Source organism: Vespula pensylvanica, chromosome 2 (genome assembly GCF_014466175.1).
Source record: "Vespula pensylvanica isolate Volc-1 chromosome 2, ASM1446617v1, whole genome shotgun sequence".
In the NCBI taxonomy this organism is placed as follows: Eukaryota; Metazoa; Arthropoda; class Insecta; order Hymenoptera; family Vespidae; genus Vespula; species Vespula pensylvanica.
The window spans coordinates 4,221,351-4,237,561 of NC_057686.1; the positions used below are offsets into that span (position 1 = coordinate 4,221,351).

Here is a 16,211-nt window from a genome sequence, read left to right on the forward strand (position 1 = left end):
GAAAGAGAGAGAGAGAGAGAGAGAGAGAGAGAGAGAGATAGAAAGAGAGAAAGAAAGAGAGAGAGAGAGAGAAGGAACAGGAGAAATATAGATACAGAGACGAAGCAGAAACAAAAACAGACAGAGACAAAGTATACAAGCAGACAAACAGATATATAAAATATATATACACACACCACACACATATACACAATTCTCCTAGATCTTCAATTTCAAATATTTTTTATTAAAATACGATTCATTATCATTTCTTTTTTGTAGCAAATTTATTTTCTTTTCAGATTTGAATATTTTAAATTAACTTTTAAATGTATAAAATATCAATATATTTATTTTTGTTTGTATTCAATGATCTAAAAAATCGGTGAAGAAAAGAGAGAGAGACTGAGGAAGAATATTCGATCTAATTGTATTAATTTCATCGCTCAAAATGCAAACAAGCTTTTGACCGTTAACCCCTGCCTTAATGAGATAGAACTGGCTGTTGTTTTTAATTAAAATCATTCAACAAAGAAAGAGTATTCCTTTTTTCTTTACATAATACGATTAACAAATTGTATTTGCCAGAGAAATTTCAAGTATATGAAAGAGACATTTTCTATTAAAATCTTTGATCATTATATATTAATTCATATTTCAAAATTCATACTTTAAAGTAGCGAATCATTTTTATTAATTTATCTGGATATTTTAAGATTTCTTTCGAATTAATTCATACTCTATAATAAATATAAATTGATTGAAATTTATTTTTGTTTTAACCTTCAGTTAATAATATGCATTTATTACATAGCGAAAATTCGATGCCGAAGACGTATATACGTTTCCTTAAAATCAATTGGCGGTGTTCACCGACAAAGAATTCGGGCTATAGATGGAATGCGGTTTTGGACATCGTCCAAAAAGTGAAATTGTGTCTCCTTGTGTCGATATTAGATGGACTCATAGATGTATTTTTTTTCTTTACAATGGAAATGATGTACCATTATCAAAACATAATTTTTTTGTTATTATAACATTTTTAAATTTCATATAGTCGATTGTGTGTGTGAGTGTGTGTATATAAGACGCTTCGTAATGGAGACTTCGCGTTATAAATTATATTCTCTTTTCTTCGTATATTCAAATTATTATTCATTGTATATATTTTCTTTTATACATTTTTCTTTGTATGACTCCGCATGTTTTTATTTACGATCAAATAATAATATGATAATAAAGCTTCTTATTAAACATATAAACGATATGAAAGACCACGATATATTCAATGACCTTCATACTGTTAGTGTAGTCGCGCAGACGTGAATTTCCGCAATGACGCGCGATTACGCGCGTACGATTAAGCAAAGGAAGTGTGCGATGCTTACGTGGTTATTTAGTAACGCGCTCGATACAAACGCTCTTTTGCTCATCTACGGGATACCCTAACCAATCGATATAAGAACGGTGTTATCGTTCATCGTTAAGAATTTATTTTTTGTAAATATCTCAAATAAATTATTCCGATCTTTATGTATTCTTTCTTTTCTATTGCAGATTTACGTATGATCTCAATAGATTTCAATCGGACATGATAGATCGATTAATCAATTCGAAATAATATCAAATAAACGAAACGATCCAAAATCAGATTCATTAGAAAGTTCGGGGATATATGTACGCAAGACTTGGATACTATCATCTCAAATTGCAATCAATAGACAACCGTCGGGACGGCGCCAAAACTCATCTTTATTCTCCACTGTTATAGTCATGTTTGCTGTAAGAGACAATACAAAATGTCTTACATGCAACATATTGACCAATATCTTCTTTGATAGAAATTACATTCGTATATATATATTGATTTGTTTACAAAATTAAATAAATGTATTTATTTCTTGGCAATTTAATGAAAAAAAAAAGATTAACTCTTTAGATGTTATATAATATCATGTCGGCGGTATCCGCTACGTTGCAGATAAAAAGTCAATAGTAATTGAAAATAAATGTTATCATTTATTTAAAAAGAATATATAAAAGCATTGACTAGTTCAAAAGTCTTCTTTTGTATAATATGCTTTAAAACATGGTTCGACATAAAGGAACACCTTACGTTTGATCGATTATATTAATTAATTCAAGTTCAAAATAAACCGTGTATACACGTATTTTTTGTATAAGCGTTATTACGCGCCCGGAAATGCAGAGCGAGTTAATATGTTTATGGCATCTAAAAAGTTAATTACATTATTTTCTTAACATTTTATTCTCTTTCATTGATTTATTCAAAATCTTACAAGTTATTATAGTTAATAATTGGGATCTAAATTTTTAGAATTAATGGGATACGATGTGTAAGAATATATTTATTTTTCTAGATGATAACCCAAAGATTCGGCCGAATCATAAATTTCATCGAGATACGCATCGGCTAAGTATCATCGAAACATCGATCAGTAGCTGTCTAATATTTCACAGGACGATAATCATTGAGGGTCTACGCTTGACGTGATAAAGCATTCTACTGACCGATCGATAACTGAATGTTATTAAGCTTAGAGAAGATCGGCGCACCAAAAAATCAAAGTTACGTTAGGCCTTTCTCTCTCATGAAACTTTACTTAATTTATTAGACAATTTTACGATATTGATTTTGTGCATGCTTTATACGAATATGCTGCTTGATTTTCTTCGAAAGAGTATGCAATGAAGAAAATAAAAAGTTTCTAGGCAAATATCGTCAATTTTCTAGTTCATATAGTTCAGAAGAATTCACTCGAGGAATCTTAGAGCGTTCCCAGCATCCCATCGGATGCTACAGAGACAAGTTTAACGGAGGGTGAGAACAGAAAGAGAGAGAGAGAGAGAGAGAGAGAGAGAGAGAGAGAGAGAGAGAGAGAGAGAGAGAGAGAGAGAAAGAGAAAGAGAAAGAAACACAAGGGTCGACAGCACGAGGCTCCATAAAACAAAGGAGAAAAAACTATGTATAAAAGATCCTACGGACGAGCTCCCTTTTCTTTCCCTCTCGAGCCAGGATACGCAGAGACATATTAAAAGGAAAGACGAGGGAGGTACGATCGAATAAACTTTGTCAAGTGTTCTTTTTTAAGATAATGTTCGTACTTCCGAAGTAGTTATTCTCGACTGTTAAAAAAAAAAAATACTACCACGAATTATAAATATCAAATAGCATACTCTATATTATTACATATTTCTTCCTTACAAATAAATAATCTTCTTGATACTGGAATAACTATTTTGAAATAAAGAAGTTAATTCAAGAATCGTCGAGAATAGATCCAATTATAAGATGAATTTTCTGTTTTCGATTAATCATATTTTCTGAAGGAAAAATCTCTTTTTTGCACATAGCCTGTAATTTTTAAATAATCGAAGTTGAAACTGCTGGATTGTCTAGAAGCCGAAATGAAGAATTCCGTTATCGGAGAGGGTCTTCTGCGTCACTGTCGATGGCACGGGGATGATTTGGAGGGTGTGGATGGAAAGAGAGAAAGAGAGAGAGAGAGGGAGATAGGGAGAGAGAGAGAGAGAGAGAGAGAGAGAGAGAGAGAGAGAGAGAGAGAGAAAGAGAGGGAGAGAGAGGGAGAGAGAGAGAGGAAGAGAGATAGAGAGAGGAAGAGAGAAAGAGGGTAGAGAAAGAGGGTCGACGCCGACCCCGAGCCAGACGTCGACGCCGGCGCGGCGGCTGTCGTCTCTCGCGGGCGTAAGGTCGCTAGGGCAGGAGAGGGACGCGTGCAGTTGTCGCGAAACCTTCCGCGCGTTTCTGCGTCCTTTGGTGTGTTCCTCGGTGCGTCCCGTGGTGTTGCGTTCCATGGAACATCCAGTGAAGACCAGGACGTTAAAAAAATAAGGAATTCTTTAGGGATTTCGAATTGCAGATTCTCGTCGAGCAAAGGCTCTCTTCCTCTCTCATCTCGTCATGCGAAACGATCGTATTACGGTCAACGCCATGAAGCGGAAAGATATTTCGGTAAATGTTCGTATACCTACGATCGACATTGTCTCTTTCTTTCTTCTTCAATTTCTCTCTCTCTCTCTCTCTCTCTCTCTCTCTCTCTCTTCCTTTCTCTTTCTTTTTCAATTTCTTTTTTCACTCGTTTCTTTCAATTCTTTGAGTACGATCTTGCTCATTCACACGAATGTTGGACAAATCGAAGGAGAAAAGTTTTTCGTGAAGATACCGAAGCATCGATGGATCATCAGTGCTGTGTTATATTATCACTCCGTTTTATCGAAATTTAGAATACGCGCGCGCTACTATCTCGTATATATGTAGCTTTCAGTGAAGATGGGCGGGCCGATGGGAATCCTAGTTATTTGTCTTACTTGGGAGGAGGTTCCGCGTCTTATCTGTGTAGCTCGATGAGATCAAAAATAATGTAAGTGAAGAAATTCGATAGGTGAGTAAGAGGAATTGTCGCTTTCGATCTAGAGAGCCAATGTATGATCTTTGTATTTTTAATGAGACGAGGAAGAAATAGATTAAATTTTTTTTAGCCTGGACATAAATATACGTTGAATTATTTTATTTTCTCCTTTCTTTTTTTTTACTTTTTTTTTTTTTAATTGGCACGTAGATTTTTTTTCGTGATATCCTCGAAACTATGTCGCTCAATCTTGATCCTTCGAATCCTACTTTATATAAGTCTATAGCATCGAACTCACTGTATGTTAAATAACAGGTATATTATCTCCCTCTTTTCTCTCTCTCTCTCTCTTTCTCTCTCTCTCTCCTTTATATTTCTTTATAATTAATTTACTAATGTAATTAAATAGAATAATTATAATTCGATAAAAATATCTCATCGTGAAACTTTGAAATCTAAATACCTTTGAATGTAAAATACGAAATTACAGTTCGCTTAGCACGCCCATTTTTCTTAAACTAAGGATAAAGTATATTTTTGCGTGGGTGGTTTATAAATACAGGGAGATCACCCTGTATTGGTCCTGTTTTCTAGCTGACGTCTTACAAACTTTGTCGGTTATCGTGATCCACGAGATGACCCTCCACCTTTGGACGAGCAACGAGAGAAGACAAATCCGACGTAAGATATAATCGCGTGATATGTCACGATCGGGAAACTGATGTAAAACGATTGTACAACTCGAAGATTGCTTCGGTTATTCGACAATGAATCGGGAAAACGAAGAGGTGAGTTAGAAACGATCGCTTTCTTTGATAATTTTTTTTCTACAGATTTAAATTCTATTAAAATGATTTCATTTATAAAATAAAAAATAGTAATTGTTATTTTATTAATAAAATGTGTAGGTTTCTCAATTAATCGATAAGAATCTTTTTCTTTCGATGAATTCTAATTTTATTAATAATTTAATTTAAAAAATAAAAGATTGAAGCTGTAAAAGAAGAAAATATATATGGTTTTTCAATTAATCGATAAGGAACGACCGAATATAAAATTCGATCTCTTCGATCGTTAGCTCGAAGCTGTTCAGAAATAATGACTACTCGATGTATTTACCTTATAAGCATTATGTTATCCGTGTTCTCGATTATCTATGTCTTGTAGAACGAAATCGATCATATCGTAACAAGGTAGGTATTTTGCTAGTTATACCATTTTCCTTTCTATTTACAGCAGCAACCCGTTTCTCAAACGTTTTGCGGAGCGTTGCAGAAGGAACCCAATTGCAAGTGTTTAGTACTTTCCGTGCTGATATATGGATGCCTTGCGGCAGTTACGTGGTGTAGGTGCGCTAATGTTACCAAGGTGCGTTTTACAAAGAAAAGAACACTAGTCCTTGTTCTCTTTATTTTTTATAATTTTCTTATAAATAGATATATTATAATCTTAAAGGAACGTATTCGTAGGTTGTGATCAACTTTTCCAAGTACCTCATCAAAAGTACTAAGCACGTGTCTCCCTGTGACGATGGTTATATATACATTCCAGTATGTATATTTATACGACTATCGTATCTATTATGGTAATATGCATGATTAACTCGCATCTTTCCTTACCATAGGTTGCCTTTATGGGAATGCTTTATCTCGTGTACCTGGTGGAGTGTTACCATTCCCCGATTAGAATCGATCTGTCCCACGCGGAGAGCCAAGACTGTGTACTCTTGAAATTAAATCAACTGAGGCTAGCCCAACCGACGATCTGGTGGAAGGCCGTTTCCTATCATTATGTACGTAGGAAACGGCAAATCACCCGATATAGAAACGGAGACAATTATACGACGACTCAGGTAAAGGGGTAGCATGCAAACGAGAAAAAAGAACAGCCGCTTAAAAAAACCGTTTAACAACTTTAATCCGTTGTTACTATCTCGCCTAATCAACATTCGCTAAACGCGCGTCTCTTAAGAAGAGAGTAAACGATAACGTGCCGTTTAATTTGTCACGATAGGTTTATTACGAAAGGGTGAATACTCACGCAGCCACGTCCTTCTATTACTACGACTACTGTGGGGTGAAGGATATCAGCAAGGAATTGATACCCGATGCAAAAGTGCCCATCACGAAGATCGCGCTGACCAAGGGCTTCGCCTTTTCAAACATGAGATCCGCCACGGAATTCGAGGAAGCCAGGTCAAGGTTCTTCGCTGAACAAGTACGTTAGTTCGTAGTCGATCGAAGGATATACTCGTGCCAAGAATTAATTATCTCGTACTTTCGTTTGGATAGGAATTGAGGGACGACTACATGGAGATGAGGGAGGGCTTGGAACTTGGATGTAATCTCAATCCCACAACTTTAGTCGCCGTCCTTGGTAAACCTTGGTTCACCAATCGTTACGTTTACTGGTGCCTTAGCGCTCTCCTACTTAGTTGGCCCTTGAGAGTAATCATAGAGTACAATACGCAATACGCCGACTATCAGGTAGACAGTTACGATATCAAAAGATTTTTAGGAAGAAGCGATAAGATTTATCGATGTTTTTAGGTGACTAAGCTATTCGGAGTGAACTATGATACTCCGATCGGTGCCGAGCCAATACGTACTTCCACTAGTCAATTGAGTCAACCAGGATCCTACATGTTGGCACCGAGTTACAGCGAAGCACTCCTCATGGAACCAGCAGCTCGACCTAGCACAGAAAATCGACAGATCGAAGCAGAGCCCGGAACAGAGTCCGAGATCGATATGGGAATAGTTCCTAGTTACTCGGAGGCATTGCTTTACGAACGAGCTGAACTTGGATCGAACGTAGCCGGAACTTTTCCATCGATTCAACAAGAAAGAAAGGATCTCAGGGTGGAGATCGAACCGACGTGCCAGTGTCTCTGTCACAAAATTTCCAACGACTTGGAGATCGTTCAGGAACAAAATCTGTCGGATCACGTGGAAGATCGACGCTCTACTTACGTAACTATGGATCCTACGTGTATCGCTAGCAGTTCAATGTGCCAGAACGATATCTCAAACGAGCTCGAACTTGTATCTTGTTCGTGCGGTCAGCAAGGTTCTTATACGTGTCCCAGTGTTTTGGACAAAAATAATCTCGGTGAGATTAATGTTAATAACGCTAGAACAATGGATAGGACCGACAAAGTTGTTCGTCCATCGCGAAGAGTGAAACGAGATATTTCCGAGCCGAACTTAAGATGGCGTTCAGAAGTAGGTCATGAAGGAGCATGTTCTTCCAAGATAAATTGTAGAAGTTTGGAGAATATTTTAGAAGAGGAAACGACTGATTCTCGAAATAATCTCTCGAAAGTCAAATTGGATGCACCTCGGGATACTTTCGAAACGGTGATCGATGAAGAAGTTTCGTCTGTAATAACGAACAAATCTATAGATAACAATGTGACTCGTGAGGCAAACAGTGCTGAATCGAAAGGTGCTATTCCAAAGAGATTTATAGAACAGGGCACATCGCGTTGCAGAGTGACCGTGAATCCAAGATCGGACGAAGTTCGTAGGCAGATACCAGTCTCGAGGACCTACTTCTGTCTGAAATCGATTCTCAAGCAAAACAAGCGTCGATACACTTTGATGACTACCGCACAGGAATTAGAGCACATCGAAGACTGGGAAACCGTAAGGTTGGACAGAAGTTTCGAGGAGCTTCGATATGATAGTTCGCATTTGGAACGTGGGAGAAGAAACAACGAGATTGGTGGATCTAACGAGGATAAGGTTCGCACGTGCTTGTCACGAGAGAACTTGAGTAATGCGTCGAGTTCACGAACGAAAGATAAAGGACACCTTCAGAATTCTATCTTCGGGAAAGAGAAATCATCACCTACGGAACAAAAATACGATTACTCAAGGTCAACTTTACGAATACCACTTTCTTTTTCATAACTTTCAAAAAATCAACCGAGACTTTTTTTTTATCATCAAATCTCTTCTATATTCGTCCTTTCTGATTTCTATTTCTGATGTTTTTATCTTTCACAGAACTCTCATCTTCGCTAGCCCGATCCAAGAAGTTTGTCCGGACGACCCGTTCGGTGGCAAGAACGTAGTACCAACGAGAAATCAAAGCTATCACGAGGAGACTTCTAACGTTCCTATGTTGGTTAAGCTTAGACGATCTTTTACCGAACGAGAAGGTATACATCGACGTCACAGAGACGTTCGTAAGATTCACAGGCGTCGTACTTTTGCTGTGGATGCCGATTATTCCTTCCCTTTGGTCGAACCTGAGAATTACGAGACGATGAATGGAAACATCTACGTGCCTGGTTATCGAAACGGCGTATCTTTCCCTCCTTACGACGGTTTCACGACAGATCGACGAACAACGTCGATAACACAACCGATCGTTTTAAAGAATGACTTTCGACCTTCGACCGAAGAAAGTCTCGTAGTCAAAGAACATTTTTCACCTGAAGATGACCATGAAAACGAAGCTAGTGGCTGGTCTGTCGAAAATAACTCTGTTTCACCTAACACACTGACGAGATCCTTAACAGAACGAAGAACCAATCCGAAGGAAGGTCGTAGTTCAAATTTACGAAGAAGCTTCACTGATAGAGTAGACTCGATGAATTACAGATCGATGAACGGTAGACGTACCAACCTTAACATGGAAACCTCGTTGTAACAAGTCGATACGATTAGCTCCTTTTGTACTATGCGCGCTCTGTTCATAAGCTATATATATGTACACACACACACATATATATAGTACGATTAAGGAGGAGGATGGGGCCTTCTTTAAACAGTAGAATATATAGTGACTAACGATTGTTCTTCAAGATCGTCGCGTTTTCTTCGAACGTTCGATTTTTAAGCAGAAATTACCATACAGATGCATGATAATATTTTGAGATGCTAAAGAAAAAGAATGAAAAAAAAAAAAGAAAAAAAAGAGAACAAAAACAAAAACCAAAACTTATTCCGTCTTTTTAACGTGCTAATTTTGGAGATAACGTTATACGCTTTCGATTCGCAATGCAATTAGGAATCTTATTGCTAGCTAGGAAGTGTCTTCGAATTCTGGGATAAAAATATTGACGAACTCGAGTAAAAATTTTTTTATATATAGACACAAATTCGTGGTACGCTGGTGCTGCTACTGCTGATGATGCTATAAAGCCAAATGTATCATCGTAAATAGCGCTATAAGTATGTAAGAGATGGTCATCGCATGTGCGTACGTTCCAATAGAGTGCTTTAAAACATAGCTAAGTATACAAACGTAAATTTGTCGAATGTCAATTATGCGCGCACAGTACCATAGTCATTGGCTTTATTGGCATTAAATTAGGAACAAAATGAATCGTGCATCATTGATGACATTAAGCACAATTAACGTAGTAGATTGATGACAATTACATTTAACTACCGTCCCACATCTTTGTTTATCGTTAGTACATATATGCGTAAAAAGGATCCCTTGAAAGTGTCCACTAACTTTTTTCATAATAACGTTTTCATTCTAAAGAAAAAATTATAATTTCGAAAGTCGTTTAAATACTTTTGTAAGGTACTGTATCTGTTATCCCATTTTAGATATCGATTATCGATAAAGTTAGTTCTTAAACACTTCACATCAAATTAACATCATAATCTCATCACCGTTATTTTCCCTGGTATATCCAATAAGAAATATATTGCATTAATATTCAACGTTTATGTATCCATGAGTACACTTTCAAGGGAAAATATCTTCCATTTGACATTTAAATATTCTCGATTAATTCCATATTCTGTTGTTGAAAGAATAAACGTTCGTAACAATTGATTGAATGCGTGACGGGGAAAATTTTCGAAACGACACCATTGCGATTTAATTTAACAAAGAATCTAATATACGCGAGTCGTAAAATAAATTATTTTTTCTATCAATATAAATGATATAATCATCGTTAAAACATGTAAATCGCCGATGATAAAAAAAGAATTGCCAAATTATTAAATACACGTTAGGGCAGTAACATATGAAACGAAAGAAAGTGTTTTACACAGTATTCATTCGATATTCTTGCCGAATATAATATTTTTAGCAAATGGCGTATAACTTCGCACGAATATTTTAGTACCGACGACGTTGAATGTCGATTTCTAAATAATCGTCCCTTTGTACATGGATACAAATATTTTCGGCAATATCGTGCGACCACGGTGACCCTTTCTCATAATGTTATTTATCCAATACAAACGATCTCCACCTAATTTGTAACTTATCGCCGACGTAAGATCTATTGCTCGTTATTAGAGGAGTATTTTTTACGTAAGTATAATGGATATAAACCATTTGAGTTATTCCATTTGTACAAGCGTATATACGATCACACAATGCTGGACAACGACCTTCTAAAACATTCGACGGTTCCGATTTTGTACAAACAAGCAAGAAAAAGATTCAAATCGGAATTGATAAGACGGTACAAATTTCGTTCGTTTTTCTCGAACGGACAATGCCATTTATAATTCCTAAATATTTTTATGTAAAAGACCAAACGTGCAAGTTTCCAAAATATTAACATCTAATAATATATATATATATATACATGCAGGGAGTTCAAAATAAAGAGTTTAGGACTTAGAAAATATATTTAACTCGTTAAACTTAGTATGCATTGTTTATTGAAAAAATTGTCAATTGCTAATTGTTTACTGAGCTTGAATGAGTACTATATATTTTCTAAGTCTACAACTTTTTTCTTTCAATATACCCTGTGTATATACGATTATAAATATATGTATAACGACGTCAAACTTACTAAAAAACAACAGCAAAAAACAAAATTAGTCTCCTGCACATATATAGTCTTCTACAACGCATATAAGGTGATGAGAGTTTGGGGTGTTATTTGTAAACGATTTTACGCGCGCGTATGTTTCAAATTATGCATTCTTATAAACGTTTGCAATTACAAAGCTTATACGTATGTGTATTTCCGGATATAATTAAATAAAACGCGCAGTTAATATTAACATAATTTTAGGCTTAAGCTAATCTATTTGCGACAAGCCAACAATTATTGTATAGGTATATATGTATATATCATATATATACTATATATACATTATCATCTGCATAAGTATTCGAAACATCTGTAATACAAAAATTTGACAGAAATTTTTTCTGTTTAGAAATATTTTAAATCGTTTTTGGAGAAGGAAAAAAATTTAGATATCGTGTAATTATTTCAAATAATTTGTAAGCACAACATAGTTCATTCGAATACTTAAGTACGATAATGTGTATACATACATATTTATAATGTTTAAAAATGTGATATGTAAACAATCCCGTATTAGTTTGGTGATACATAATTGAAAGAATGTAACGTCGCTTTTTAAATTGCGCACAATCATGGACGAAGTAGAAGATTATTCCCCGCCCGCCATAATTTTTAAGCAAAATCGATTTAAGTAATCATGAAATAAGAGGGAAATGTACATCTGGAAAAAATGTACATCTTTTTCTTTTTTCTTTCTTGTAAGAACGATGCAAATATAATATAAAAACAGGATAAAACGTACAAACATGTGCGTTTTTCCTTATTATGCCTTTCGAATTGCTTACATTAAAATTTTATTGATAAAATGCGAAAGGTGTCGAAGTCTACGATTCTATTAGTACCGTAATCAATTAATAACAAAACTCTATTTTTCTTATTGGCAATGAATACAAGTGATCTCATACATACATACATATACATCCATATACAAACATTTACATACATACGTACATACATACATACACATATACATATATGTCTGTATACGTACACTATGCATATAATAATACATGACTCGTCAAATAGTAGCAGATAAAGCTTGAATGTAAGAAATACACACGGCTAAGAACATAGAGGCAATATAGATTAGAATACGAGAAATAGAAATAGATATTGATTGGCATTCTTTTTGTAATATTTGATATTCGAAATCATACCGAATATCATACATATACGATTTTGTTTCATAATAAGGAAATTGATATTTAAGTCGACGATTAAAGAGAGAAAAAAAAATTGGGATAATTTTTGTTTGTTACAGCTTATTTAATAGCAGACAATCTAATAACGTGTTTAACTGACGAGCGGGGAAGTTTCATTATTTAAAGAAAAAACAAATATTGTATTACCCATGCCGTCTTAAAAAGTGCTCTTCTAATCGAAAAACTGTTTTAGAGCAATGCTGATACGTGATAAATAGAAAAACGTTAGGGTGCAGAGTATATAAGCGTGCTTTTTTTTTGAAAAATAATGCATCTGTAACTAACGTGATTCTGTCGCTATATAAAATAAAGTAGTATTATTATATATAATGTTATTAATGATATACAGTGAATTATACTGGTGTAAAAACAAACTATGGTTATAATATAATAAACGTTGACATATTTAAAAGTTATAGCTCTGAATCTGTTTTTTTAAGTATTACGAATTCAAGTACATATATGAATAAATAATAATGCACAAGCATGTTTTATATACTTATATTGTATTTTTCAAAAAAAAAAACATGCAATAATTTGCGTAAAGCCATAAAATGTAGTGCTAATTAAGCGTACCGGAATTATATTCTTCTTGATTATACAAGTAATATACGATCTATATGAACACCCACAGACGCACACACAGTCGCACGGAAATGTAATACATTTAGACTGTGCATTGTGAAACTCTTCTGATACTTTTATTCTTTGTTCGTAATTCAAAATCTTTTGAATGCAATTTTCATCAATAAGGTAACAAACATATTCATTGTTCTTGTGCTAATTTTTTTTTTTTTTTTTTTTTTTTTTGAATAAAAAGTGTCCTTATATAATTATACAATAAACATCTATATCAATAAACGTCTAATGCCTGCAGATTAATGCCTTTGAGCTAAAGATTTCTTTCTTTTTTTTTTTAATTTCTGAATAATATATAGAAATTTGGGATTTCAGGTAGCTGTAGAGGGGCCACCGAAACATAGAGAGGATAGATTTGAAATCCAAAATATTATTCTCAACATATCCAGAAAATATAAAAAACGGGGTTGAGTGGCAAAATTTACATATTATATCTGAATAATACATGCAGACAATACTAAATGTTTATTAATACAGATTTTTTTTTATAAGTTTTATTAACTTATCATAGTTCTCTTTTTTTATATTTCTTTTTTTCCATTCAACATCACTGATTAGCCTGTAATAGGCGGATACGAATATTAATTTTTATATATAATATATATGTGTGGTATATGCGTGTATAAATATATATATATATGTATATATATATATATACATACATACATACATATATATACATATATATATATTTTTTACTATATGTATATATATATGTATATTACTTTTGCATAGTGAACATCTTGTCTTATCTGAGAAAAGACAGGATATAGGACATTTTATTTAGTTGGACTAGCAATATCAGCAGGCGATTATGACGAGCCAGTGCACAACAAATATACACTCAATAAATTCTTAATTTAACAATTACAACTAATCCTTTGTAAATCCTGGTCTAGTGTAGTATACTCGATAGTAAAGTGTTTTACTTCGCCATAATGAATATGAATTGTCGAATTTCAGAAGATATACTCCCTGTAATCAAAGAATTAACAAGGAATTAATTTTGTTAGGTGAATAGACTATTATTAATAATACTTTATGATAGATCATTACATTTACCTGTCCAGGATACTGATGACTTCCAGCATATACTTCTTCTTGAGAATCTCTCCTATAGATCTTAATGATGAAAACATACCAATTTAATTATAAACATAGAAAGTTTGGAAATGGATAAAATGTTATAATATACTTACAGGTACTATTATACTTATAGGTGGTATGGTTGATTTATATTCAACTCTATTATTTTCGTTTATTCCTCCACTTTCTAAATCATCTTGAGTTTCGTATTCATCTTCTTCATCTTCATCATCTTCCGATTCGCTAATGTGAACAGATACTTGATCTGTATCTGATTTAGACCATTCGAAATAAACTCCAAATCCAATATCATAGCCATCGGTGGCAAATTCCCAGAACAAACACGAACCATCTTCATGCGTTGGTACCCTCACAGTAACAGTTTCTCCATGGCCAACCTTTATAACAGCATCACCTGCTTCCTTTCTAATTGTTTCTTTAAATTCCTCCACCCCTTTACGTGTCCACATTTCAGCAGGGGCAATTGGTGGCCAGTCTTCCTGTAACTCATCCGAATCTTCATCTTGTAAAAGCGCAGGTTCATTTTCTGTTATGGGTTCCTTTTCAGTATTTTTATTTGTGTTATCCAATTCACTTGATTCTTCTGTTTTTTGATGTTCTATGACCAATTGATTTTGATGTAATTGTTGCATATATTGATGATAATGCTGTTCTTGTAATTGTCTAATCAAAACAGCCTGTTGCTCTGGATTTCCAGGATATTGTTGTTCAGCGTATACTTTAAATTGATAATATGTTTGTCGATTGAGCGCATCTTGTATTTGTCTTTTTTGTAATTCCAATTTTAATCTTTCCTCTTCTTCTCTTTTTTTTGTTTCAGCTAATTCTGCCAATCTTTTTTCTTCTTCTATCTGTTTAATTTTTTCTTCTTGCTTCAAACGATTTTTTTCTTCTATATCTCTCTTTTGTGCTTCTACTACTGTCTTAAATAATGGACACAATTTATCTAGTAAAACTATAAATCCTTCCATTGCTTGTTCCTTAGATATATCTCCTAAATTTTGCCATGCCAGACGTCTATCTCTACCAATTACATCTAAAACTCCTAATGGTGGGGCATTTTCAGCAGTACATTTTCCATGCATTACTTGCTGTGTAAATGCAACCAACTTTAATTTATCCTCATACGAAAGGTGAACAGCTTTACCTTCTTTCTCTGAGAAGGAAATAATAAAATATTAATGAATACATTAAAGATTTACTTATAGAGATTTGCATGTGGGAAATAATAGAAAAATCGTTAATTTTATTGATTGGAATGCAATGAATTTTCTTATATCTTTTTCTTGAGTTCTTTTCTAATTATAAACAATGTAATAACAAAAAAAAAACAAGATAATGACAACGATGAGTTATCAAGTAGACTCGTATACCTTTATAGAAATTGAGTGCGATTTTATAGAGTTCCCGTGTTTCGAAACCCCATAGATGTGGTTCATAAATCTCTCCAGTTTTGGTATCATCATCGTTCTTGTTCGAATCACTTTCTAAAACACTTAATTTTTCAATATCTTTCTCTAGTACGGAAACAGTCTCATCGGTCGCCGCCATTTGTAACTCAATGACACGTCAATGAACAATGCTGCCATTACAATTCTAACCTCATTGAAAATATAATCGGGATTTTTACCATACGTGTTTTTGCTACGAGAATTTATCGATACACAAGTATAAATTACAATGATTTAATTATCAAAATTATAAAGAATATAAAGCGCAAAATACAATTTACAATGAAATATAATCATACGTATTATAAGTGGCGCATATTTAAAACCATACCAGATATATTATCGGCAAATGACGTACTATCTTATTTTTAACCAATTGCATTCATTTCACTAGATTAGCAGTTTTAACAAACACGAATGTTTTTTGAAGAAAATATAAATAATCGTTATTCCTTTTTAATTATCTTGTACGAAAAATTCGAGATATAACGAAAAACAATTTGAATAAAAGAAAACAGAATCAGTAAAAAGCGCACTTTATATGGACCGTAATGATTGGTTGAATATACGTGACGCTTCGTATATATTAGTAGACAATATTCTCGACAGAGGGCATTGGCGAGGAGTTGCGATA

The 16,211-nt window shown here is 34.1% G+C and overlaps 2 protein-coding genes across 5 annotated transcripts; one reads left to right on the forward strand and one right to left on the reverse strand.

Annotated features, from left to right (window-relative positions):
* Positions 1-3,674: 3,674 nt before the first annotated feature.
* On the forward strand, positions 3,675-13,177 carry LOC122627140. 3 transcript variants are annotated; one of them, XM_043808021.1, is made up of 9 exons: positions 3,675-3,979; positions 4,965-5,158; positions 5,607-5,738; positions 5,840-5,920; positions 5,995-6,222; positions 6,384-6,587; positions 6,662-6,856; positions 6,920-8,250; positions 8,381-13,177. In XM_043808021.1, the coding sequence occupies exons 2-9, from the start codon at positions 5,138-5,140 to the stop codon at positions 9,027-9,029; spliced, it is 2,841 nt and encodes a 946-aa protein (XP_043663956.1). In that variant the 5' UTR covers positions 3,675-3,979; positions 4,965-5,137; the 3' UTR covers positions 9,030-13,177. The 3 variants fall into 3 exon arrangements, with proteins under 3 accessions (XP_043663956.1, XP_043663955.1, XP_043663957.1); XM_043808020.1 differs by having other exon boundaries at positions 3,675-3,973; XM_043808022.1 differs by lacking the exon at positions 3,675-3,979 and adding an exon at positions 4,334-4,403.
* Positions 12,866-16,146, reverse strand: LOC122627143 (Golgi resident protein GCP60). Of its 2 annotated transcripts, none has more exons than XM_043808036.1 (4): positions 15,500-16,146; positions 14,219-15,282; positions 14,076-14,141; positions 12,866-13,994 (listed from the first exon to the last, which is right to left on the reverse strand). In XM_043808036.1, the coding sequence occupies exons 1-4, from the start codon at positions 15,675-15,677 to the stop codon at positions 13,893-13,895; spliced, it is 1,410 nt and encodes a 469-aa protein (XP_043663971.1). In that variant the 5' UTR covers positions 15,678-16,146; the 3' UTR covers positions 12,866-13,892. The 2 variants fall into 2 exon arrangements, with proteins under 2 accessions (XP_043663971.1, XP_043663972.1); XM_043808037.1 differs by having other exon boundaries at positions 14,082-14,141; positions 15,500-16,145.
* Positions 16,147-16,211: the final 65 nt, after the last annotated feature.